The sequence below is a fragment of the Ursus arctos genome, unplaced genomic scaffold (genome assembly GCF_023065955.2).
Source record: "Ursus arctos isolate Adak ecotype North America unplaced genomic scaffold, UrsArc2.0 scaffold_14, whole genome shotgun sequence".
Taxonomy (NCBI): domain Eukaryota; kingdom Metazoa; phylum Chordata; class Mammalia; order Carnivora; family Ursidae; genus Ursus; species Ursus arctos.
This window is the reverse complement of record NW_026622808.1, coordinates 27249984-27274810: the sequence shown is the minus strand read 5'-3', so window position 1 is coordinate 27274810 and position 24827 is coordinate 27249984. Positions and strand designations below refer to the sequence as shown.

Sequence of the window (24827 nt, the reverse complement as noted above, 5' to 3'; positions counted from 1 at the left end):
CGAGATCCCAGGGTCCTGGTATCGAGTCCCGCATCGGGCTCCCTGCTCAGCGGGGAGTCTGCTTCTACCTCTGCCTGCAGCTCCCCCTGCTTGTGCTCTCTGTCTGTCAAATAAATAAATCTTTAAAAAAAGAGCAATATAATAGCATTATAAAAAACATTTAGAAAAGAAAAACAATTCCCTAGAATCCCCCTGTCTGTGTGGGCTCTGAATTTACGCTCTCCAGCAACACAGGTTAGCACGGTCGCTCTTGGTGCCTCGTCATGTGGCACACATGTCCTACAGTGTGTCCCCGCCACACGCCGTGTATGTGCAATTTGTCCCCGGGCTGTGGGCGCCGTGGTCCGTGCGCCTCCACTGCTGCGTGACGGGATCGGGGCAGCGTGTCTGATGACGGGCACTGGAGCAGCTTCACGTTCAGGGCTTTTAGAGCCCTGCTGCCCTGAGGCATCCTGTCCGTGTGCTTGGCGAAAGCATCTGAGTTTCTGTGGGGTGCGTGTCCAGAAGTAAAATCGCTGGGTCTCAGCATGTGTTCATAGTCACTTTCTAGGCTACGCTCTTTGTCCATGGCGTACATTTACGGAATACAACGTCCTAAACTCTTAGACGTGGCGGGGGTATTTCCAGTTTCTTCCCCCTACATAATACAGCATTCACTATCTTCAGAAATAAATTAGCACAGAACAGCCTCAGAAATCACGCAGCACCAAGTATCTTCCATCACCAGGAATCAGATCCTTAGGAAAGGGTACAGCCCCCATGTGGGAGGGTTGGATCTCTGAGTGCCCTGACCCGCCCCCTCTGCATGTCTTGGCCCCATAGGAGGGGCCCCGGGGAGGCTGTAGCCTCACCTCTGTCATAGGCACCTGCTGTGTGTCCTCAGGTAGGACCTGTTCTCTGTGCCTCAGTTTCCTATCTGTGTAGCAAGGGAGTTAAGTCAGTTGATGCCAAGGTCCTGAGGCCTCCGGAGGTGTGCTTCTGGCCTTGGGCTGGAGCTGGAGCAAAGGGGAGGAAGGAGAGGATGTGACCCAGCTGTGAAGCTGGCATTCACAGCGGGCAGGTACGTGCACTTCCACCTGTGCTGCCCCAACTTGCCCTCCCAGAAACCCCCAAGTGAGGCTCCCGGAAGCAGCCAGCCTGAGACCATGCAGGGGCGAGTGGTGAGGGCTTCTGAGACCCCAGGCTCGCCTGGATTGGATTGGCTGGCCAGGGCACTAGGTCCCAGCCAGAGTGAGAGGAGAGCCCACCGGCATGACCTTGGAAATGTCTGCCTTCAAGAAGGACCAGCGCGTGCCCGGCTCAGAGGAAGTCGGGTCCCTCTTAGATGGGGAAACTGAGGCATGTGAGCGCCTTGATTCCCGAGGTGAGTCTGGAATTCCTGCCTCCTGGCCTGACAAAGTTGCCTGTAGAAGATCTCCAAAAGCAGTCCTGATGATCCAGAACCATCTGTCCTCAACAGGAAAAGGAAAGCACAAGAGCTCATAGTGAATGTGGAAACTCTGGGACGGAAAGGCAAAGGCAGGGGTTGCCGTGGGCCAAAAATCTGGCTTGATAAAGGCTGGCCAGAGACTGCCGGGAGCCCCCAAGAAGCCCACTCGGTCTGTGCCCAGGGACGCCCAGGTCGCTGAACCCGTCTAGGCTCGGGCCTTGAACGCCACCCCGAGTCTAATGACCCCTAGTCATCAATGGCAGCCGGGAGCTCCCTGAACAGCCAGACCCCGTGCCCTTCAGCCCATGGGCGTTTCTGACTCTACAAGCTTCCCGTCAAGCCCCCTTCCCTGGTTTTCTGCCAGGCTTGCTGGTGTTCGTTTCCTGGGGCTGCTGTCACAGCTGTAGGCATGGCCCCGTGGAGTGCACTTCGCAGACAGGGCCTTTCGTTCTCCTGTGTCTGCGTCTCTTCTCTTCTAAGGACACCAGTCATCGGATTTAGGTCCCACCTTATTCCAGGACGATCTTATCGGAGATCCTCAACATCATCACAACTGTAGAGACCCTTCTTCCCCATAAGGTCCCATCTTGAGCTTCCAGGTGGACATGAACTGGGGGGGGGGGGGTCATGGTCCACCTGGCACAGAACTCCTTCTGCTGCTTTTGCCACCGCTGGGGGCAGAGCACCATCCTTCCAGCGGGTAAGCTGCAAACCTTGGCTCCCTCTGGATCTTTCTTTCCTCCTGCCCTGGCCCAGCTAAGCGGCTCTGCCCATACCGCAGAAACCCTCCCCACCTGTCACCACCACCCAATGCAGGCCCATGGTTGTTGCTTGCCTGGATGGAGCCCACATCCCGGTCTCCCTGCTTCCTCTCCAGACCCTACAGACCATGTCGCCTCGCAGCCCTCCCCAGCTCACCCGGCCCATGCCGCCTGCTGCCCTCACAATAAGGCCAAACACCCAGTGTGGCCCGAGTGGCCGCCTCTCCTCCCTCCCCTGCCCCCTTGCTCTTCTGCTCTGGCTCTTTCCCCACCCCTGGGGACAGAGGGTGCTGCCTCGAAATGGTGCAGGTCCCTGACCTCCCAGGCATGACTGAAGGCCTGTGTGTGACCAGGAGTGAGAGAGGTGATGTCAGGAAAGGAGAGGAACAAAATAGCAGTTTCAGCACACCCGTGGTGTGGAGCCGTTTCAGGGTCTCCAGTGGTGGGTGTGGGGCTCTTCCCAGACTCCAGATGTGGGTGGGGGCCAGTTTCGGCGACCCCGGCTGTGAGTGTTGCATCATGTGGGGGTCGCAGGGACGTTCCCAGGCCCAGTCCCAGCCCAGGACGCTGACCCCTCCGCTTGCTCCGCAGGCTACCAGCGGCAGCTGACCTACAAGCACCAGGACGGCTCCTACAGCGCGTTCGGGAGCGCGACGCCTCAGGGAGCATGTGGTGAGTCCCCACTCAGGGGGCACGGCCACGGGGCTCGCCCACCCGAAGCGGCAGCCTCCCGTGCTGCACCACGTGGCCAGGACGCTTGGGGCCAGATCCCCAGGGTGACCAGGAGACAGCCATGGTCCCGGCCCCCCGGGGTTCGGAGGGCTGGATGTGGGCAGCTCTGCTGGGCCCTGGGTGCGGCGATGGGTGGGTAGTGGCAGTGACAGTGACTTTTCTCATAGTTACTCTTTCCGCTGTTGTTGCCACGCTGCCCGGAACGGAGCCCTTGCTCTCCAGCCTCTTGGGAGCAGGTCCTCAGTGCTCGGGGCCTCTTCAGAGCCTGCTGGACCCTGAAAGGGAGGGTGGGGGTGGCCCCATGTAGGAGGGAACAGGGGAGGCCGTACCACCGCCGGGAGGTTGAGGATGGGGGAGTGTGTGGGCAGAGCAGCCCGGAGTCTGGTTTCCCTTGCACATGGCTCCCTTTGGCTTTTGGGAGACCAGGCCGGGGGAGGGCCCAGCGTGGGGCTGCGCGCCCCTGGGACTTGTTCCCTGGGATCCTCAGAGCCCAGCAGTTTGCGTGATTGAGGATTTGCCATATCCACGTTGGGGTTCGCAGAGACTGTGGGGCACCCCAACTCCTGTCCCCAGATGGGGTTGCTCTCCCCGCGCGCCATCCGGGCCGCCCCTGCGGCCTCGTGGGTGTGAAAACTGCCCTCCCCGTCCTGAAGCGGACACACAGTGTCCATGGCACAGCAGCAGCGCCAGGGCCCGCGGGAGCAGCGACCCAGCTGGCCGAGCTCCGCCGGGTGCCGTGTTGCTCACTTGGCTGCAGCGGACCGACCTGCCCAGGGAGAGGGTGGCAATTCCACACTGCCCAGCCCCCGGGCACCGCACCCCCCATTAGCCCCGCGGCACCGCGCCTGCGCATGCGCACGGTGTCTGGCCCCTCCCTCTGCCTGCGGGGCCGGCTTGGGAGATGGGAGCCGAGCGTGGCCTGGCTGTGCAGGTGCCCCCGAAGGCTGGAGAAAGGATGGGTGTGGGGGTCCGGGAGGGAGAGTGGCCGAGATGAGCAGACTCCTAGGATAGGGGAGGTCCACGCAGCCTGGGGGTTATGGGCTATTTCACATTTTGGCAATTGACCAAACGGCCTTGATTTTCATTCTCGTAATTTTTTTTTTTGTGGTAAAGTACACATAACATACAATTTATCATCTTCACCATTTTTAAGTGTCCAGTCCAGTGGCATTCACTATATTCACGCTGTTGTGCAGCTGTCACCCCCATCCGTCCCCAGAACTCTTTAATCTTGTAAATCTGACGCTCTGTGTCTATTACACAAGACTCCCCAGCTCCAGCACCCCCTCCCCCGACCCCCGCACCCCCGTTCTAATTTCTGTCCCTGTGAATTTGGCCACTTCCGGGACCTCACGTGAGTGCGATCATAGCGCCCTTTTCTGCCCGGCTTGCTTCACGGCTCCGGGTGTGCTTGTGGTTCAAGCGTGCTGGAGCGGGGCTCGGAGTTTCTCCTTCTTAAGGCTGAGTAACATCCCAGTGCATGGAGGCACCCCATTTTGTGAATCTCTTCCTCAGTCTAGACACCCGGGTCATCCCATGTTTTAGCTGCTGTGATAGGTGATAGAGCTGCCGTGAACACGGATGTACAAATATCTCTTTGAGACCCAGCTTCCATTTCCCCAGGGGATGTTCCCAAAAGTGGAGTCACCGGATCCCATGGGAGCTCGACCTCTAACTTGGCCAGGAACCGCACAGCCGGGTTTTTACAGCTGCCGCATGGGTTTACAGTCCCGCGACAGCGCACAGGGGTCCCAGGGTCTGCATGTCCTCGCCACACTTGTTGGTTTCTGCCGTTTGGACAGTAGCCACCTGGTGGACGTGGGTGGGGGAGCCACTTGATCTTGAAGAGGGGGGCCTGCTCCTCCACCCTGTTGCTCGTCCCTCTCAGCTCCTTGCTTTCCATTCAGTGGTTTTCCTGCGTTGATTTTTCACCCCCTCATTCATCCCTCGGCGCCACCAACCTCACTCAGGTGCACCACGATGCAGTGGGGACGGGGGCGGGGTGGGCGAGGCACAGGCTGCAAAGCCAAGGTTGGACAGCTATGACACAGAAGTGGGCTGTGAGGAGGTCCTGGGAGTCCAGAGACACCCATCCCAGAGTGGGGGTGCCCAAGAGGCTTCCTCTGGGGAAAGACACGGGGGCGGAGTGTTGAGACACAAGCGGGACCTCATTCTGTGAGGATAGGAAGGACACACGACTTGCCCAGTGCCTGGACGGGGTAACTGAGGCTAGTGGGTTGATGCAATGTTTTCGACTGCAAGCAACAGAAATCTGGCTGAGAGGCAATTCTTTTTTTTTTTTTTTTTTAAGATTTTATTTATTTATTTGACAGAGATAGAGACAGCCAGCGAGAGAGGGAACACAAGCAGGGGGAGTGGGAGAGGAAGAAGCAGGTTCCCAGCAGAGGAGCCCGATGTGGGGCTCGATCCCAGAACGCCGGGATCACGCCCTGAGCCGAAGGCAGACGCTTAACAACTGAGCCACCCAGGCACCCCTGAGAGGCAATTCTAAATGTCAATTCACACCGCAGGGCTGGGGAGGCTACAGGGCCGGCCAGTCTGGCAGCCCCGCAATGCATCAGGGCCCCCGGTTCTTTCCTTTGGTCCCTGTGGACTCTCTCAGCACAGTGCCTACTCCCCTCGTGGTGGCAAAGTTGCAACAGCTTCTCCCAGCCTCACCTCATGTGCCCATTCAAAAGTCATTCCCAGGTCCAGGGACTGAAATGCCCCTAACGGGGTCCAAGCGTCTAAGACCCCCTGGGTACAGGGTCCAGAGAAAGACTGGAGATCTCTCTGCAAGGCTGGGGATCCCTCGGGCAGTGGCGGCGGAGGGGCAACAAGGAAGGTCTTCTGCACGTGGCAGGGGGAGGCAGGGCTGGACCAGCTCACAGGAAGGCCTCGAGTGCCAGGGCGGGAGGGTCCGGGAGGGAGGCTGGCCTCTGTCGTTGGGCCCTGCTGGGTGCCCACCCCCTTCCCTGGAGCGCTCACAGCAGCCCTGCGAGGGCACGGCGACCCCTCCCATGTCACAGGTGAGGAGGCAGAGACCCGGGGCTGTGCGGGGAGCATGCACCGTTCCTCAGGGGGCACATGGGCGGGGCCCTCCCCTGCACAACCGCCCCCAGCTCGTGGCCCTCCCAGTCCCCGCCTCGTCCTATTTCAGGCTCACGGCCTTTGTCCTGAAGTCCTTTGCGCAGGCGCGCAGCTTCATCTTCATCGACCCGCAGGAGGTGGCGGCTGCCAAGGGCTGGATCGTCCGGCAGCAGCGGGGGGGACGGCTCCTTCCCGGCCGTGGGCAGGATCCTGAACAAGGACATCCAGGTGAGCGGCCCCTCCGCCTCCTTCTGGCACCTTCGCCCTGCCCCGCCTGCTCCCCGCTGCTGTCGGGGCTTGTCCCCTCCGGCTCGGGGTGAGGCTCGGGGGTCTTCTTGCAGGGTGGGGTCCATGGCACAGTCCCGCTGACGGCCTACGTGGTGGCTGCGCTCCTGGAGACGGGCCCGGCCTCGGAGGTGAGCCCGGGGCGGCCGGGGGAGCGGCAGGAGGCTTTCCCCTGCAGGCCAGGCTGGCCATCCTCTGGCGGGCCTTATTTCTTCCTTGATGCCCTCCTTCTACTCCTTCTCGTGCTTTTCAGCGGTCCCAGGATGTCCACCTTCTTGTAGCCTGGGCAGGAGATTGAGAAATTCCTGTGATAATTGGGGCGGGGGGTGGGGGGGCTGGGGGAGCTGTATCCTGAGATCTCCCAGGACGATCTGATGCCCCCAGTCCCTGTTTAGGGACTCATCTGGGGCTAGAGCAGGTTCCTGGCCGGTCAGGGAGTCCTATACAAAAACTTGTGAACGTTTTGGGGGGAAGTGTCTAGAACCTTCATTTACAGTTGGTACTGGAGCCAGTCAAGGTTTGGGTGTCCTGGAGGACTCGGGAGCCATTGCTGCTTCTGTGAAACAGGGGTGGGAGTAGCACGTTCCCTGCAGTGAGGGTGTCCATGGTGGATCTCAGCCTTGGGGGTAGGCACCCCACCATTGCTAACAGCTGTGTCCAGCAGTACTGCATCCTCTGATGATGAATTGTGGGTTATCTTGACACTGTGGCTCCACTGGTGCCCACAGGAACACCAATGCTCATTTGCTAACTTCATTAATGCTTCTAACCACTCATTTTTTCCCACTTAACTGGTATTATTGGGCCTCTTCTCTGAATTAAGCTGTCACTGGATATGGACTCAGTTTCTGTGGTCCAGTGGCTCACACTGGGGTTGGGGGAAGTGTGATCAGGGTTGGTGGACTTCCTGGAGGAGGTGACAATGGAGGTGAGGCCTAGAGGGTGAGGTGGGCCTGGGCAAGGGCTCTCAGAAGCCAGCCTGGTGGTGGGGTAGGTGGGACAGAGTGGTCAGGGCTCTGCCTACTCTTCCCAGAACTTCTTTTGAGTTGCTCTGCTGTGCTCAGACCTCATTCAGAAAAAGTTGGCACCAACATAAAGGGGATGGGGTTTTGAAAGCCAGGTCTGCAGGCTTATGGGAGCTCCATAGGGAGGCAAAATGAGAGTCTGTGAGCCATCCAGCGCTCTCCCTGGGTGCGCCCTGGGAATCTGTGGGTGGGCAGGTGGGTGGGGGAACAGAGCAGCCTCCCAGGGCTCCAGCTCCCCACCCCATCCTGCAGGAGGAGAGGAGCGCCATTGCCAGAGCGAGGCACTTCCTGGAGTCCAACGCGCCCCAGGCCGCGGACCCCTACAGCAGCGCCCTGACCACCTACGCGCTGACCCTGCTCCACAGCCCGGCAGCCCCCACGGCGCTGCGAAAGCTCCGCAGCCTGGCCATCACACAGGGTAGGGGACCCCCGCTGCCACCCCTGAGGCCACTGTGGGGCCAGCCCACAGTGCACCCAGTAGACGGCTCATGGACACACGCCGGCACTAAGGAGGCACCTTTGCTCACTCTGGTTTGTTACTCGTTCCATCTCCATGGTGGCTCCATTTGATGAACTGACTTGAGCCCGAGTGTCATTTTTCTCTCTTGTGAAATAGGGGATAGCAACCCCCACCCCAGGGAGGGCCCCTGCCCTCCATCCCTGGGTGAGCCTTGCGAAGCCTTCTCCGTCTTTGGGATGTCAGTCTCCCCATCGAGAAAATGACTATCCACTATATTTGGGGAGCCCCAGTCGAAGAGGCTTAGACTGAGCCCCCTCCTGTCCCACCTCCGGCCCTCATCCCACTCCCCACCTTCCCCAGCAGCTGCTCAGCTTATGATGTCACCTGAGGAATGCTTTCATGGCTAGGAAGAAAAAAAAAAAACTTAAGCAAAATTCTTTAAAACCAGCCACCTGGATGAGAGTGTCTAGGAGCACCTGCTTCAGATCTTGGGCAGGGAGCGCCGATTTCTCTATGGTCTGAGGCCCTTCTATGCCTCACATGAGCTCAGAATCCTTGGAACCTTTGCAAGTGGCTTCCTCGGTCCTGAGTGGGGTTGGCTGGAGCCCCATCAGGGCCCCATCAGGAGGGAGGCCATTGATGTCTGCCAGGGGTGCGGGAGGGACGGGGTCTGTCACGGAGTTGCAGATCGGAGACAGCCCCAAGGCCCTTCTTCCCCCAACCCTCTGCCCCGGCACCCTCCTCCCCTGGGGTCCACACCGTCCCCCCCCCCCCCGCCCCCGGTTGTCTCTTCTTGAGACCACCTGCGGTGACCCTCCCCACGGGATGCCAGGCCGCACACTTCACTAGGTCGTGGTCCCTGACCTGTCCTGGTCCTGCAGATGGGGTCACCCACTGGAGCCTGACGGGTTCCCGGGACGCGGACAAGGATGCATTCTCCAGCTTCAGTGATGGGGTCTCTCGGTCAGGTACTGGCCCCCTGCTTTGGGTGCTGGGTGCTGGGTCCCAGCATTGAAAGGCCCCAGCCAGCCTCGTCCGTTGCAGTGGTCTCAGCCGAGGTGGAAATGACGGCCTATGCCCTGCTGACCTACACCCTCGTGGGTGACGTGGCCACCGCCCTGCCCGTGGTGAAGTGGCTGTCCCAGCAGCGGAACGCGCTCGGGGGCTTCTCCTCCACTCAGGTGAGTTGAGCAGGGCCAGAGGAAGGGGCTCAGGTCCCAGCGGGGTCACTGAGGCCCAGGCTCGGGGCTCAGAGCCCACCAGGAAGGCACCACTGGCTTCAAGTCCGAGGGTGGCTCCTTGGGGACATGGAGTCCAGGGGAAGGCTGGGGGGGGGAGGGCGCGGTGGATCCCGACGGACAGACAGACACACTTGGCTCTGGGACTGGGATCCAGCCTCTGCCTCTGCGGAGATGCCTACCCGTTGTCGGGGCCCCCAGGCTGTGGACGTCTGCCCCAGATTCACTCTCCGTTCCAGCCACACGGGTCTCTGGCCTTCAGAGAGGGTACACGCATGGTGCCCCTGGTTTGGACCAGACCTCCCGGGGTGGGGGCAGGGAGGCTGCTGGTGACCCGTCCCTGGGGCTGACAGCACCTCCTCGTCTATGCCCAGGACACTTGCGTGGCTCTGCAGGCCTTGGCAGAGTATGCCATCTTGTCCTACGCTGGCAGCGTCAACCTCACCGTCTCCCTGGCTTCGACCAACTTGGACTACCAGGAGACCTTCGAGCTGCACAGGGCGAACCAGAAGCTTCTGCAGACAGCGGCGGTGTGTCTTCCCGGACCAGGGGTTGGGGGCCCCTCCCCGCTGCCCGCCTGCCCACCCTTGTGTGTCTGCGGAGGGCGTCACGGTGTCCTCTCTCTTTCAGATCCCCAGCCTCCCCACGGGGCTGTTCGTGAGTGCCAAGGGCGAAGGCTGCTGCCTGATGCAGGTGAGGCGGCAGGGACATCAGGTGTTCCCTGGGGCACCTGGAACCTGGGGGCGCCCAGAGGGGCGGGCTGGGGGCTCCAGGCTCAACGGTGGGCCAGGCTGAGTGGGGCGGATGTGTGTGGCTGAGAGACACCCTGGGGCAGACTGTCCCCCGTAATGCAGCCCAGTGTGCCCAAGGCAGGTGGCCGTGCCTCCTCTCGGGTGTGGGGGGCCCCCCCAAGAAAATCCATTTGGCCCTCAATCCAGTGGTCTCTGACCATAAACAAATGCCCCACCCCCACCCCCTGGAGTTGGCCCAGGGCCTCATGTTTATTGTCCCTGCGGCGGCCTGGACCAGGATGCCCCACCTGGGTGCCCTCCCTCAGCCCCTGGACCAGGATGCCTCAGCCTCGCCCTCCCTGTAGCCCCTTGGTCACCAGGCCCGGGGATTTAGCTGCACTCTGGGCTGGAGCCGGCCAGGCTTGTGCGCTGTGGCTAGTGATCAGTGGGCAGGTCTGCCTGGAGACCCTGGAAGCCTCAGCTTCCCCATCTCTAAAATGGGAGCCCAGACAACACAGTGGATAGGTGGGAGAGGCCTGGAGGCTGTGGGACCTGGGCTTCACATGTGTGAAAAGAGGATGATGGTCGGACTTACGCTCACTTAGGCCATTGCAGGACTAAATGAAGTAACAATAGTCCCCACGTCTGTCGCTGATGCCACTTCTGTCATCATTCCAGCCATGCCGCTGCCTCTCCCCTCCCCCCACCCCGGGTTCCCTAAGCCTCAGTCCTCCCAACCCCCAGATTGATGTCACCTACCACGTGCCAGACCCGGTGGCCAAACCAGCCTTCCAGCTGTTCGTGAGCCTCCAGGAGCCCGAGGCTAAGCCGCGGCGGACCCCCGCTCCCGCCTCCGCCGCTGATGACGACGACCCGGCGGCCGACCAGCATCACCAGGAGTACCAGGTGACCCTGGAGGTGTGCACCAGGTAAGGCCACCTCCCCGCTGGCTGGCACCCCTGTCTGGGCCTCCGAGGGGGGCCGTATCAGAGGAGCACGGCCTCCTGGGACCAGGGTGCCGAGCAGGTGCTCAGTCTGAGCCTGTGGACTGCGAGGCTGTCAGCTGGAATGCCCGGGGCCCTCCTCGGGCCCCCGCTACATTTCCCGCTGCCGTGGCTGGACCAGCCCTGGCAGTTCCCACTGTGGTTGCAAGATACCGCAGCAACAACCGTCGGGGAGCTTTGAGGGACAAGGTTCGTTACCGGGCAGGCCCAGGGCCACACCGCGAGGTCACAGGTGGAGAGAAGGTCTGGACCCGGGTGGGGCTTTGCCTTTTACTGGGGCAGGGGTGGGGGCCTAGGTTTTCGCCAGTCCCCTCTTACGGGCAAATTTAAAAAGATAAGTGCAGGAATGAGGGAGCAGGAAGGGGAAAGCGGGTCCGCTCTCTCTTGGTGACCCGGGGTTTTCTCAAAGGGGAACTTCCTGTGTGGGGGCGCCTGACCCTCGTCTAGCTTTTTATCTGCAGCTGCGTCACGCAGCTGGCAGTAGGCTGATCCAAGATGGGTATCTTTCAAATGGAAGCTTTTGCAACCAAATGCTTACTGTCAGGCACTTAGACTGCCGATGGTTTTTGAAATGAAGAGGGCAATGGAAGCTTCCAGATGGATGCAGCAGACCCCAGTGACAGGTGAGGCAGGTGGCCCAGGTGGGGACAGCCGTTTGTGGCCCCTGCCGGATACACCAGACCCAGGCCTCCAGGTTCCCTGACGGTGATCCTGGGACCAGGCCACAGAGGGTCCTTGGGGGGGGGGGGCACAGGCAGCTGCCCTCATAGGATGCTCGTTGCCATGGTGACGGTTTGGGAGCCCAAAGGTGGATGGCTGTCATGGCATCCAAAGCCCACTGGAGCTGCCTACACCGCCCTCCTCCGCCATGACCCTCCACCTGCCGTCAACTGGGGTCGGGGGAGCAGGAAGCAGCCAGGCTGGCCCCAACTCTGGCCCCATCAGGCCTGCTGGGGAGATCATTGTTCGTCTCTCAGATGTGTCAGAAAGAACCACTGCCATCCAGATATGGGTGTGCTCAGGCCGCACCCCCACAGGAAGCCTCCCCAGGGGCTGTGGCCACCATGGCCCTTGGGCCCCCAGTCTGCAGGTCCCTCCTTGTCACCAGCACCCGGCACTGGGAGGGCCTGGCATGGAGCAGGCCCCAGAGGCCAATTACGCACACCCCATGTCACAGGAGGGGACATGGATGGCTGGCCCTGGGGAGTGAGTGGGGATCCCTAGTCACCGGGGCTCACCCCACGGAGCTGCTTCCTATGCTGGGGACATAGCTTGGGGTTCGGGGCAAGCACGACCCAGAGTCAGTAGACCTGGATCGGGGCCAGAACCCTCAGCAAAGCCCTCTCCTATGGTCTTAGGGTATCAGCTGTGAAATGGGCTGACCAATGGCCTGGCCAGCTGTGTTTGTACAGGTGGGCCACCCAGCCAAGCCCAGGGTGGGCTCCCCCAGGACTTCAGCCACGGGGATTGTGGGTGTCAGAGGGGGCCGTGAATTCTGCCATGGGGCTTGAGCTCGAGGGCCTATCTCTCCTCTCATTGGAAGGTGGCTGCATGCAGGGTCCTCCAATATGGCTGTCCTGGAGGTGCCCCTGCTCTCGGGCTTCCGGGTGGACATCGAGAGCCTGGAGCAGGTGAGGGGGCGCCGGCAGGCAGGAGCCAGGTGGGGTCTCTAGCTGACCGCCCTGTCCAGGTTGCAACTTCCTAGCCCTTCATAATTTTTTTCCCCCTTTCTGGGCATAGTTGGTGCTTTGGGGCTGGTCGCCTGTTGAGGGGCAGGTGGGAAGGGGTGGGAGCCAGGTGATGGAGAAGGGATTTAGCAAATACGGATGTGCTGTGGGGAGAACGTGGGGTGCCATAGGGTACCCTCAGCCCTGGTTCTCCAGAAACCTGCCACTGCCCTCAAATTCAAAAGAGACCAGTCTCACGTCCCCTTTTGTGTGTAGGAGGCACAAAAGGGGGGTGCTGTCTTGCCCAAGGCCGGAGGAGGTCTGCAGTGTGGGGAGGACAGAGAAGGAAAGGCAGGCCAGTCCTGGGGGTGGGGTGATCAGGGAGGCTGGGCAGAGCGCCAGGGTAAGGAGAAGGGCCCGCACAGAGGCCTTGGGTTTATGTATCAAAAACTGTGACGTCCCAGGCTGGATGGTGGCTGAATGTTGCAGTTGAGGTAAAAGCTGGTGGCAGGGCTCAGCTGGGCACCTCGGGTGCCACAGGGAGGCCTAGCCTAGGGCTGGGGCTGGATCGAGGGATGCTGCAGGAAGGGAAAGGGAGGGAAGGCGGGAGCTCAGGGTAGGGGTAACCAGACTCACATACCCTCTCCCGGGTGCTGGGTGGGCTGGCAGGGTCTGGGTCGCCCTGACCGCCATCCCCTGGCCCTGGCCCTGGCCCAGGCCCATGGGGACTTGCTGGGTGACCATAGGCAAGCCGCCAGCCTCTGGGGCCTTGGTCCACCTCCCACTGACCAGTAGAGGCCCCACAGAGACAGGGGAGGAAGCAAGCGCTGGGGACGTTGGGGCTGGGTGGACCTTGACTTCTGGCTTCCTCGCCAGCTGCTCTTTGACAAGCATTTCACACTGAAGAGGTACGAGGTGGCTGGACGCAGAGTCCTCTTCTACTTCGATGAGGTACTGTCACTGGGGTGGGGGTGGGGGCGGGGGCGGGGGTGGAGGCTTCCGCAGCACCCATGTGGGTGAGGGCAGAGCTGTCAGGGCCCAGGGCAGTTCCTGCAACCATCTCATATCATGAAAAAGAAATGGGGACAGTCAGTCCAGGCAGAGCTGACGCAGCTGGTGGCTTTGTGCCCTGGCCAGCTCACTCGGGTGGGAAAAGTCTGGAGGGGATGGAATAGTATTCAGGCATAAAAAGGAACGTAGTGCTGATGCGTGTAGATGAACTGAAAACGTGCGCAATGAAAGAAGCCAGACACAAAGGGCTTCATGGTGCGTAATCCCCTGTATATGAAATGCCCAGAACAGGTAAATCTGTAGAGACACACAGCAGATTAGAGGGTGCCAGGGTTTGGGGGTGGGGGGGGTGGCGGGGGAATGGGGAGTGAAAGACCAGCAGAGATGTTTTTCCAGGTAGGACGGAAGGACCCACGGAGCGGAGTGGCATCAGGTTTCTGTGTTTCACACCTCCTGGGTACCCTGAAATCGGCCAGTTCTGGGCCCATACTTTGAGGCATAGCAGAGCATAGGGGCTGTAGCTCATCCCTGAACCCAGGGGCCCCCACCAGGCCTAAACCCGTCTGATAACCCCGCAGATCCCCAGCCGGTGCCTGACCTGCGTGCGGTTCCGGGCGCTGCGTGAACATGTCGTGGGCAGGACGTCCGCGCTGCCCATCTCTGTGTACGATTACTACGAGCCTGGTAGGCCTGCGCCCACCCGCACCCCCAGCTCAATTCCTCACCTTGTCACCCCATCGCTTGGTCACTCTTCCCCTGCTTCGTCCCGCAGCCTTTGAAGCCTCGCGCTTCTACAACGTCAGTGCCCGAAGTCCGCTTGCCCAAGAGCTGTGCTCCGGGCCTGCGTGCAACGAGGTGGAGCGCGCCCCGGCTCAGGGCCCCGGTGAGTGCGCGGACCACTGCCTCCCCTACCACCAGCACCCCGACCGTCCTCTCGAACTCAGATCAGAGCGGGGAAGCAGGGTCTCCAGGCAGAGGAGGACAGCTTAGTAAAAGCAGGAGGACGGCGCTCCGTCAAGGGTGCACACTTTGGGGGCAGGGCCGAGCGGGGGTGTGGGCGGGCTGTGGGCAGGGGCGGGGCCGAGGAGGGTGGGGCCGGGAGGTGGGAAGGGGCGGGCCGAGGGGGGCTGTAGGCGGGCAGTGGGAAGGGGCGGGGCCGAGCAGGCTGTGGGCGGGCAGCGGGAAGGGGCGGGGCTGAGAGGGCTGTGGGCGGGCAGTGAGGAGGGGCGGGGCCGAGCGGGGTGCACATGAGATTGGGGAGCGCTTAGGGCGATTGCTGTGGGAGGGCCCGAGAGCAGAACCAGTGGTTCCCCTTCCTCCACGAACCAGAGGTGTAGGAACTGCAGGACCCTGGCCATGAGCTCAGAGAGTGGCCGCGGCAAAGGTCTTGGGCGGGCCTGGGGTGCCTCCAGGGCCCTTTTCTTTATTTTTTAAACATTTTGAAATAGGTTTAGATTGCTTTGTTGATAACTTTTATTTGTTTTCGTAAATAGTGGGCAAATACTTGCATGGCATTCCACCAGGTCAGGGCTCAGGGACTCCCAGTAACTGTCGCGCCCCAGTCCCCACCCTGTGGAAGGTCGTCCCAGCCACCAGGGACTTTCCCCCCACTCCAGGCCTGGTGGGAAGCGCCGGCCAGTTTGGGGGTGGGGTCCCGAAGACCTTTCCGACGTCGCTTCGCCCCCAGGCTGGTCGCTGGGCGAGCGGGGTCCTGCGGCAGCCCCAGAGGAGGGGGCGAAGATTACGCGCTGTGGCTGCGCCCGTGACTGTAGCGCCGGCGGGGACCCTCTGTGCGGCTCCAATGGAGTCGTCTACACAAGCGCCTGCCACCTGCAGGAGGCTGCCTGTCTAGGCCGGGCGAGACTGGAACCTGCGCCCCCTAGCCACTGTGCCCTCGGTGAGGACCCACCTTGGGTCTGGCCTCCGGGACCTCAGCTCCCCATGGACATAGTGCATCGCCCTATCTTCTCCATCGGCCCTATCACCTCCTCCCCTTCACTTCCTCCTCCTCTTCCCCATCACCGGCTCCCTCCTGTCTAGCATCACTTCCTCCTCTTCCTCTTCTCCTCTCTCCTTTCCCCCACCCCTCTGCCCTGACTCTCACAGCCCTTGATTCCCTGTCTCTCCCTGACCCTCCCAGCTTCCCCCCAGCTGTGGCTCCTGCAACGCTCCTCCAGTCTCTTTTCCTTAGGCTTTGTATCCTCCCCCATATCTGGTTCTGTCTGGGTTTCTGCGGCTTCTCAATCCTGCTGAGTCTCTCCCCACCCCCACCCCAAGTTTCTGCCTTTCTGCATCTACCCGTCTCTGAGCTCTGTGTCCCCTTCCCCCATCCTTGTGACCTCCCACCTCCTGTCTGTTGCTCTGGGACATATTATCTCCTTTTCATGGTCTCTCTGAGCTGTCTGCTGTCTAGATCCTCCCCCTCCGGTGCCCTCCTGCCGACCTCGGCCCCCCTTCCTTCCAGAGCAGCTGACACCGGCCTCTGCCTCCTACAGCTACGACTATGACCCAGCTCCCCCAGACGCTGGGCACCTGGCAGCCGGCCACGGCCATGAGGTGATGGACTTGGAGGGGGAGGCAGAGGACAGGTAAGAGCTAAGCACGCCCCCCAAATCCCTGCCCCTACTTGCCCTGGACCTGACAGGGAGTGGGAGTGCCCAGTAGACAGGCCAGCCTGCAGGTTTCCAGGAACAAGGTGGGAGATCCATTCTTTCTTCTGCCCACAGTCTGTCCAACACACATCAGAGAACAGCCTGTACGAGCAGGGTGAGGCTGAGCCCTCCCAAGGACGCAACCCCAGGAGGCTTTAAAGAAAGACATTATTCATGGTGCTTGTTAAGATGGCAAGGAAGACTATTCAAGGGAGGGGACTGGAGATAGGTAGCAGGGTCGTGCAGTGGGGTCTTGAGGTGGAGATGAAGACAGGACCCAGCTCTGAATACTACAAGAAAAAATGGGGGTTTATAGCCAGGGCCAGGAGGGCCAGGGGACTGAGAATCACTGACCGGAAACATGAGGGATGAAGGAGGGATTCTGGCCAAAACCACCTAACAGCATCCCCGCTAAAGGCAGGCCAGGGTCTCAGACAGCGTCCCAGGGCTGGTGGTGGAACACGATTAAATATTAGATGTCGAGGGTGATGAGGTATGGAGCTGGGATTCGGGCATGAACTGACGTAGCAGGGTTCCTGCTATAACCGGACAGTGCGGAGATGAACACCAAAGTCCCAAAGTGGAGACATAGTCGAAAAGAGGAGCCTGAGCGGAGTTTGATCAGAGAATCTTTGTCACCCCAGGGGAAGGAGAAGGAAATGGGTGGGAGACAGAGAGCCCAGTGGATGAGGCTGAGAAGGGGTTGCAGGGCAGACTTCCTGGAGGAGGCGAATCTTGTGGGTCTAATTACAGCAAACTCAAGAGGTTGAAGCAACAGGCTGACTTTATCAGCTCAGGCTGGTGCCAGGCACTGTCAGGCCTCAGGCTGTGTCTGCCCGCGCCCCGCCTGCCTTGGCAGGTTCTCCCGCTCACACGTCAGTTTCAACGGCAGGTTTTCAGCCTCATTCAGCAAACCCAGCGGGACTGCTTTTCCACCAGTACCCACCGGAGTCCCGACAGTTCAGGGCTGCGTCATCCCACACCAGGCACTGGGGCTTGGTCCATGTGCAATCAAGATAGTTATTGGTCGAGCCGGGCTTATGGCTTTTGTTTCAATATTTGTTCAAAATGTCCTCCATGTGCCTCCTTTTGCATTTATGGAATATTTTTTTAGCATTCCACTGTGATTCAGCTCCGGGGATGACAATATACGTCCTGAAACTTTGCAGCTTACTTGTTCATTTCTCCCTACTGTCACAACTGAGGCTGCAGTTTTCCCCCTCGGGTAGCTTTGTGTCATCACCACCATAGGCAAGATACACGACAGCCCTTTTATAGCCACGCCCCCCCACCCCTCCCAGGAGTCTGTCATTCCGGGAATGCTGTGTAAACCGAATGCTCTGGAAATTGGCTTTTCTCACTTCGCGGAGTTCCCTTGCCATCCACCCACATTGTTGTCCGGTGGGGGTGGGCAGGGTCCTGAGGGTCCTCTGCAGGGGTGGGGGGGGGATGCACCTGCCCCAATGGGCAGAGGCAGCCAGGCTGAGCCACGACATGCAGGTGGGTTCAGCAAAGGGCATGCCTTCTCCCCCGCCCCCGAAAGCCTGGCAGCCCACCTTGTCTTTCTCTTTTTCTCTCTTCAGTCAGAGTGGCTTCTCTTCCTAACGCTCGGAGCTGCGAGCTGCGTCCTGTCCCTGTCGGCCCCGCCGGAAGGGGGCCACTAATGGGAGAGCTCCCTTGACTCTCTGGTGGGCGGGCGGACCCCGCCCCAGGTGACCCCAGCCTCCAAATGAACCTGAGACAGAACGCAGACACCTGCCTTGATGGAGGATGGGCTCCTCCCAGGCCTCCGTCAGCAGGAGGGTCAGCCTCGATCCCGCCACCTCCCCAGCTGCACCTGGGGCCGGAGCAGGCCAGAGCAGCACCCCCTCCAGGAGAGGGGACGCTCCTGGGAAGGATCCTGGCCAAAGGCCTCTGCCGGAGGAGACATGATGACATTTAGCCAAATCAGGGACATAGATAGCATCCATGCCCTCATCACCAACTTCGAAGTGAAACAGGCTGCCTTTCTCCAAAATACACAGCTCAGGCCCCCTTTGGGGCACCTGAGCTGCCGAGCCCCTGGACCTAGACCTCGAATTGTCCCATAACTGCCACAGTCCCCACACACCCCCATCTTGTCTCACCCCAGGGGTCCCCGAATGTTTGGTCCTGCTGTGGGCTCTGGGAGATGCCCCTTCAGCTTCCTGCCTCTAGGACTAGGCCGATTCCCACCTCGGGGCCTCACCCCCTGAACCCCCAATCTCCTGGCACCCCACAAAGGGACTGCCCTCTCCCAGCTTCCTGGTGGGGGAGCCCCAGCTCCGCAACCAGACCTGCCTTCCTTGGGGGACCCTCCCAGCTGTGGTCACATTCCTCTTTGGGAACCGCAGGGGATGCCTGTTTCTGGTCCCTCCCGGGCATGGCCTGTCTTCTCCCCTGTGCGTGCGGTGGTATTTATTGCAGCCAGTGCTGCTTGTCTCTGACCTCCAGCAGGGACAGCACAGAGACCCTGAGGGTGCTGCCCAGCCAGTGGGTCCCCCGGCCACTTGCTGAGCCCCTCACCCCCACCAGCCTACAAGGGACAGTTCCTGGGCCCTGGGCCTGCTCCCTGGGGAGGCTGCTCCTAAAATAAAAGCTCATTTCCAGAGTCACAGGCAGGCTTTGGCCTGGGGCAGGGGGTGGCAGCGCTGAGGGCTGGAGCCCCAGCTCCCATCAGGCTCCCCAGCATCTCTTCCCTAGTCTCCAGCTCAGCCTTTCAGAGCGGGTGGGGAGGAGCGTTTCGAACACCTGCACCTCAGCCTAATCGTAGACTCCCGCGCATCTGTAAGAAATTCTACCGGTACAGAGAGGTCCCGGGTACCATTCACCCAGCCTTCCCCTGCGGTAACAACTTGGAAAACTGTATCATCAACCAGGCTATTGACGGGTACACTTCGCTGATCTTACACTTCCCCAGGCTCATGGGCGCGCATGTGTGTTCTGGGGCTGCCTGCCCACTGGGTCATTTTTCCCTAGACCAAACACATATGAGGCCCTGATGGGAAGCCCAGGAATGGCCCCCACTCCCCTCTGTCTTGGGGGAGCCCGCTTACTCCCACAGTTGATGTCTCCGTGGCTCCGGACACAGTGCCCCATGCTGCTTTCCGGGGTGGGGGCACTGACTGCCCTTCCCCATGTGGTACCCCCCCACTTCATTCAGAACGGCTCAGACCCAGGGTAAACAGCTGGGGGTGGGGGTCGCAGGGCTGCAGTCCTCTTCCCCAGGCCCACCTGTCCACCCTCCACTTGCCCATCCGCCTGGTCCTGCGGTGGCGCGGGACGTTAACAAGAAGGATCAGACGTTGGGGAAGGGAACAAGTGCTGTCCTGCCACCAGGGTGACAGTAGGTGACAGTCCTATGGGTCCTAATGACAGGCCGCACCAGGCTTTGGGAAGCAGAATGAGAGCCTCCATTTTTCAGGAGATGCCCCAAACCCCGGAGCCCATCCCAGAGCTAGACCCTGGGCTTTGGGGTAGGAGGACCCCTTCCGCCTGGGCCTCCTGCTGAGGGGGGTCCTGCTGCCAGTCCAGGGCAGCATCAGCCTTGCCTCCAGCCCGCCGTGGACGAGAAAGTGCCGGCTGGGCCTGGGGATGGGCGTTTAACCCCGTCTTCCCTGTTTGGTGCTGCAGTAACCAAAAACCACAAAACAGGTGACTTAAAACAACAGAAATTTATTCTCTGACAGTTCTGGAGACCAGAAGCTTGAGATCAGGGTGTGGGCAGGGGGGGCTCCGAGGGGGAGTGTCTCAGGCTGCCATCCCGGCTTCTGGTGGCTGTTAGCAGTCGTCGTGTTCCGTGGCTGTGGCTGCGGCACCCCCATGTCTGCCTTCGTGGTCAGATGGCCTCCTTCCCTGTGTGTACGTGTGTCCTCTCCTTATAAGGACACTGGTCACAGCAGATTTAGGGTCTCCCCTATGCCAGTGTGACCAAATTTTAAGAACACCTGCAAAGACCCTATTTCCAGATAAGCTCACATCCAGGGGTCCCCAGTAGACGTGGATTGGGAGGGGGGTCCCGATCGACCCCGTACGACCCCCTCTCCGTTCTGCCCACCTTCTGGGGGGCCGTCACACGAGTGAGGTGGACCGGGTGCCAGTGCCCTGGGTGCCCCCCTCCCTGGAGGCTGCGGAGGCGCCCTGAGCCACGCAGAGCAGCCCCTCTCGCACCTTGTCCCTGAACTCCACAGACACGTAGTAGTAGATGAAGGGGTCCACGCAGCTGTTGAGGGTGCTGAGCGCCAGGCTGGGCACGTAGGCGGCGTACAGGTCCCCCCAGGCATCCGGGCGCGGGTCCGAGTAGTGCAGCAGCAGCAGTATGTTGCTGGGCACGAAGAAGGCCACGGCCGAGGCCAGCACAAGCGCGGTCAGCCTCAACGCGTGGCCGTAGCGCGGGCCACCGGCCGCCAGCGCACACAGCGTGGCCCCGTAGCTCAACAGCATGACCAGCAGCGGCAGGAAGCAGCCGAGCACCGCCAGGCAGAGGAAGGCGGGCCGCCAGTAGGAGGCCTGAGCGCCCACGGGCAGCGCGTCGTGGCACAGCACGTGGTCCGAGTGTGACAAGCGGAAGGTCTGCCGCTGCAGCGCCAGGGGCAGCGCCAGGGCAGCGGCCGCCAGCCAGGCCGCAGCGCAGAGCCCGGCAGCCAAGCGCCGGCCCCGCAGGGTGAGGGCTCGGAACGGGTGCACGACGCCCAGGTAGCGGTCCAGGCTGACAGCGGCCAGCAGCAGCACGGAGCCGTACATGTGGCCGTAGAGAGCGGCTGTGGTCGCGCGGCACGCGGCCTCACCGAAGGGCCAGTGCTGGTCCTGCAGGTAGTAGGCAATGCGCAGCGGCAGCGTCAAGGCCAGCAGGAGGTCGGCGGCCGCCAGGTTCATCAGCAGCACGGTGGAGGGCAGCCGCGGCACCCGGGTGGCCAGCACCCACAGCGCCAGCCCGTTGGCGGGCAGCCCCACCAGCAGGGTGAGCCCGTAGAGAGCGGGCACCAGCCTCGTGGACACCCAGCCCAGCAGCAGCGCCCGCGAGCTGTCTGGGATCTCCAGAACGTGGCTGTTGTTGGCCCAGACCTGGCCGGGGAAGCTGCGCAGGTGGGGCGAGTGAGGGGTCTCCTCCTGGGGCCCGGTCAAGGGCCCCAGTGTGCCATCTGGGGGGAAGGGGAGAGGTGTTGAGAGTCTAGGCGTCACCCCCACCTTCCCCCCCACCCCGCAGCCCCGCCGGTGCTGCCCCCGAGGAGCTACGGTCCAGGCCCCAGCTCTCAGGAGCCCCCAACTTGGTGGGTCAGAGCTGGACAGACACCCCCCAGCCCTGTGGGCTCAGGGCTGAGTTGGAGGACCCCCCCCCACCGATTTCCTGTTTCCCACTCATCAGCTCTAGGCCTCCCCCCCCCCCCCCGCCGTCCCAAGACAGGGCCCAAGGTCACTCACCATTAACTCCCCCCGCGCTCCCCATCTCGTCGTCCTCGTCGTAGGTGAGGGTGTTCTGGCTGTCATCTTCCAGGCCGAACCCCAGCACCACGGGCCACAGCAGCACGAGTGCCCACATGCTGCCGAGGCTGGGCGCCAGCTGCTCTGGGCTGCGGCCACTGACCTCAGGCTTCCTGCCTGGCTGACCCCCACCCCCAGCTTCCTGAGTGCCAGTAGAGCAGCGGACAGGGGCCAGTAAGATAAACCAGCCCCTGCCCCCACAAGCCCGTGGCAGGCCCATGGTGTGGCCAGAGGAGGCCTGGTAGCTAGGGTCAGTCAGTTACACCCTCAGGGTCCAAGTGCTGGGCCAGCAAGATGCGGGGGGAGGTTCCAGGCTGCAGTCCCCGCCCTTAGCCCTGTTCAGCCCAGAAAGCCTCTGTGGGCCAAGTGGCTATTTCCTGCTACCCAGTCATGTCTGCGGCCCCTGTTCCCATGACAGCCCGCCAGGTCACGTACTCAGGGGCTCTCGGCCCTTCCTGAAGCCCCCACCCACCTCTTGTCCGTGGCTGGCTAGACCAGAGCCCTGCCTCCCCAGGTCACAGGTCAGAGCACGTGAGCCATCCTCCCCCTCTCCAAGGACCCCAGGTCCTCTGTGGGGGCTGCTCTGCCTTATTGCTGCCTTGCTTATACCCCAACACAGGCCCAAAGTGAGGTGCAGAGAAGGGAAGGAGCTTTGTGAGACTGGGGTCTACAGAGGGGTCTCTGAGGAGGTCTTGATCCTTGGCCCAGATCCCCGACGCTGACCACGTGCTACCCTGGGGAGCAGAGAGGAGCCCAGCTTTGGCCCCCTCCTGGGAGAGGCCCATCCCTGGCTCTCAGAGCCCTTTGGGCTCCCATCCTGGCTCCATCCGCAGCCCAGGGCTCCCGGGGATGGTCATGGCCAGACCTCAGCCTGAGAGGTGGTCAGGCCAGCCCAGGACAGAGGGCCCCTGAGCCGCCCACCCTCCTCTGGCCCCTCCACGTCGCTGCTCTCAGATGGGGCCCACTGTGCAGCTGAAAAAATGCAGAGCGGCTCAGTAAGGAGGTTACTCTTTCTTCTGCACACAATCCCCCCTGATGCCCCTCCTGGGAGAGGCCTCGACCATCTTGCCCTGGGGAAGCTCCGCACTGGGGTTCTTGTCCCGAGTGATCAGGGTTGGGCCATGGTGGCTGCGGGGGAGGGGCGGTCTGAGGGCAGGAGGACCCTGAGGGGACGGTCAAGGAAGAAGAAATGAACTAGGGATGGGAGAAGGGTAGTGATGTGGCCATGTCCTGGTGCTGTGAGCCTTAATCTAGCCACAACCCGAGGTCACAGGGACCAGCCAGGAAGTGACCGAGCAGTCCTAGACAGAGTCAGTGCAGCGGAGGGTGAGATGCTGAGTTCCCTGCCCCCAGCCCAAGGTGGGGGACCGAGGCCTAGAGAGTTCCGCCTGGGACAGGGGCCTAGCCAGGAGTCTCCCCCATTTCCGGACTGTTTCCACCAGCACCAGTGACAAATTCAGCCACACCTACGTCTCTTGGCAGCTGGTGACCAAGGTCACTCTCAGCGCACAGGGAAACCCAGATGAGGACCCCCTGCTGCCCTCCAGGAGCGGAGCAGGGAACCTGTGCAGGGGAGGCCGAGGGGCTGGCAGCTGGGCGACTCTGGGGCAGGGTGGACGGGAGCCCCCAAGGAGGGTGGTTTGACTCAGGAGCCCCATGTCTGGGAATTGATGGCAGGCACGCAGCGTGTAGGAAATCGCCCGTACGGGGGTATCGCCGCACAGAGGCGGGGTGCGTATCAACAGTCCCATCACAGAACCCACCCTGTGCCAGCCGGGCGGGTGGGGGAACCCCCCCCACAGGAGGCGCAGGGCGACCTGCCACGGCGGGGCACTTTTGGAGGACGCTGGGGGCAGCTGCCTTTGGGGAGAGGGACTCGAGTGCCTACTTTTCTCTGTGGGCTTTTTTTGTACTGTTGGAATTTTCTATATCATCTGTCACTTTCCATAAAAACTCACATTTTATCTATCATCTATCTATCTATCTATCTATCTATCTATCTATCTATCTATCATCTGTCTATCTATCATCATCTCCATGCCCAGCATGGAGCCCAGTGCGGGGCTTGAACTCACCACCCTGAGATCAAGACATGAACTGAGACCAAGAGTTGGACACTTAACCAACTGAGCCATCCAGGGGCCCCCAAAACTCACACTTTAAGAAAAGGTAGAATAGTAGCTTTAAAAAGGAGGGAATGGGGCGCCTGGGTGGCTCAGTGGTTGAGCGTCTGCCTTCGGCTCAGGGCGTGATCCCGGCGTTCTGGGATCGAGCCCCACATCAGGCTCCTCTGCTGGGAGCCTGCTTCTTCCTCTCCCACTCCCCCTGCTTGTGTTCCCTCTCTCTCTGGCTGTCTCTCTCTCTGTCAAATAAATAAATAAAATCTAAAAAAAAAAAAAAAAGGAGGGAAAATCTGATACAAGCTCTTCTGCAACATGCATGAGCCTTGAGGACCCGATGCGGAGTGAGATAAGCCAGTCATAAAAGCATCGAAGCTGTATGATGGCAGGAAGATGAAGTCCCTCGAGGGGTCAGATTTTCAGGGACAGGAAGTCGATGGTGGGCGCCAGGGGCTGGGGGCGGGGAGTCCGTGTTTCATGGGGACAGAGTTGCAGCGTGGAAGATGAAGGGTCCTGGAGACGGAGGGTGGGGAGGGCCGCACCAGCATGGGAAGGCACTTAAAGCCACTGAACCGGATTCTTAGAGTGGCTAAATCTTAACACAATTAAAAACTTATTTAAATCGTGGGGGAAAAGAGCAATCAGATCCGAGTCATCAGCTGGTGCCGCATTCCCTCAGCTTGCAGTCCCCCCGCCCCGGCCCCCCAGAAGCCCCCGGAACCCATCCCGGCCCACCTCACTGTCTCCGGTGTTAGATGGAGGTCAGCGCACCCGTCAGACACTCCGGAGTCCTGCCAACACGATGCCTCTCGGGGCGGCCTTTGTGGAGACCTCGATTTCTTTCTGCCGCACTTCAAAGGCAGATGGGCACCGGCAACCGTGCCTCCACGTTCCCTCACTCCCGGGCGCAGCCTGTGGGCAGCGACTTTAAGCCACTTCTGGCCGAGAGGAGGGGTCTCTGACCCCGTCCGGGTTGGAGGTCTGGCTCTCCCAACCTCAGAAGCCCCGTGCCTCCCCCCTGGGACCTCGGTCCCAGCTGCTCCGTCGAACCACGCGCTGCAGCTCCCGCACACAGGGCGCATGGACGGGGCGCTGGAGACCCTCGGGCAACCTTCTAGCAGTTT

The 24827-nt window shown here is 61.1% G+C and overlaps 2 protein-coding genes across 2 annotated transcripts in view; one reads left to right on the top strand and one right to left on the bottom strand.

The window, feature by feature from the left end:
• CPAMD8 (C3 and PZP like alpha-2-macroglobulin domain containing 8) overlaps positions 1-17250 on the top strand; it is a 72798-nt gene extending 55548 nt beyond the window's left edge. The window contains 18 exon segments of the mRNA XM_048227178.2: positions 2782-2835; positions 2838-2862; positions 6083-6188; positions 6190-6240; positions 6354-6428; positions 7575-7740; positions 8664-8750; positions 8827-8963; positions 9395-9550; positions 9651-9713; positions 10496-10680; positions 12299-12386; positions 13299-13373; positions 14012-14117; positions 14206-14316; positions 15121-15330; positions 15898-16021; positions 16160-17250. Coding sequence (XP_048083135.2) covers positions 2782-2835; positions 2838-2862; positions 6083-6188; positions 6190-6240; positions 6354-6428; positions 7575-7740; positions 8664-8750; positions 8827-8963; positions 9395-9550; positions 9651-9713; positions 10496-10680; positions 12299-12386; positions 13299-13373; positions 14012-14117; positions 14206-14316; positions 15121-15330; positions 15898-16021; positions 16160-16313 — 1973 coding nt within the window. The 3' untranslated portion in view covers positions 16314-17250.
• A 2511-nt stretch (positions 17251-19761) lies between these two features.
• F2RL3 (F2R like thrombin or trypsin receptor 3) lies at positions 19762-24827 on the bottom strand. Its single transcript, XM_026500450.4, has 2 exons — positions 21524-24827; positions 19762-21243 (listed from the first exon to the last, which is right to left on the bottom strand). Exons 1-2 carry the CDS (start codon positions 21801-21803, stop codon positions 20174-20176), a joined length of 1350 nt encoding a protein of 449 aa, XP_026356235.1. The 5' UTR covers positions 21804-24827; the 3' UTR covers positions 19762-20173.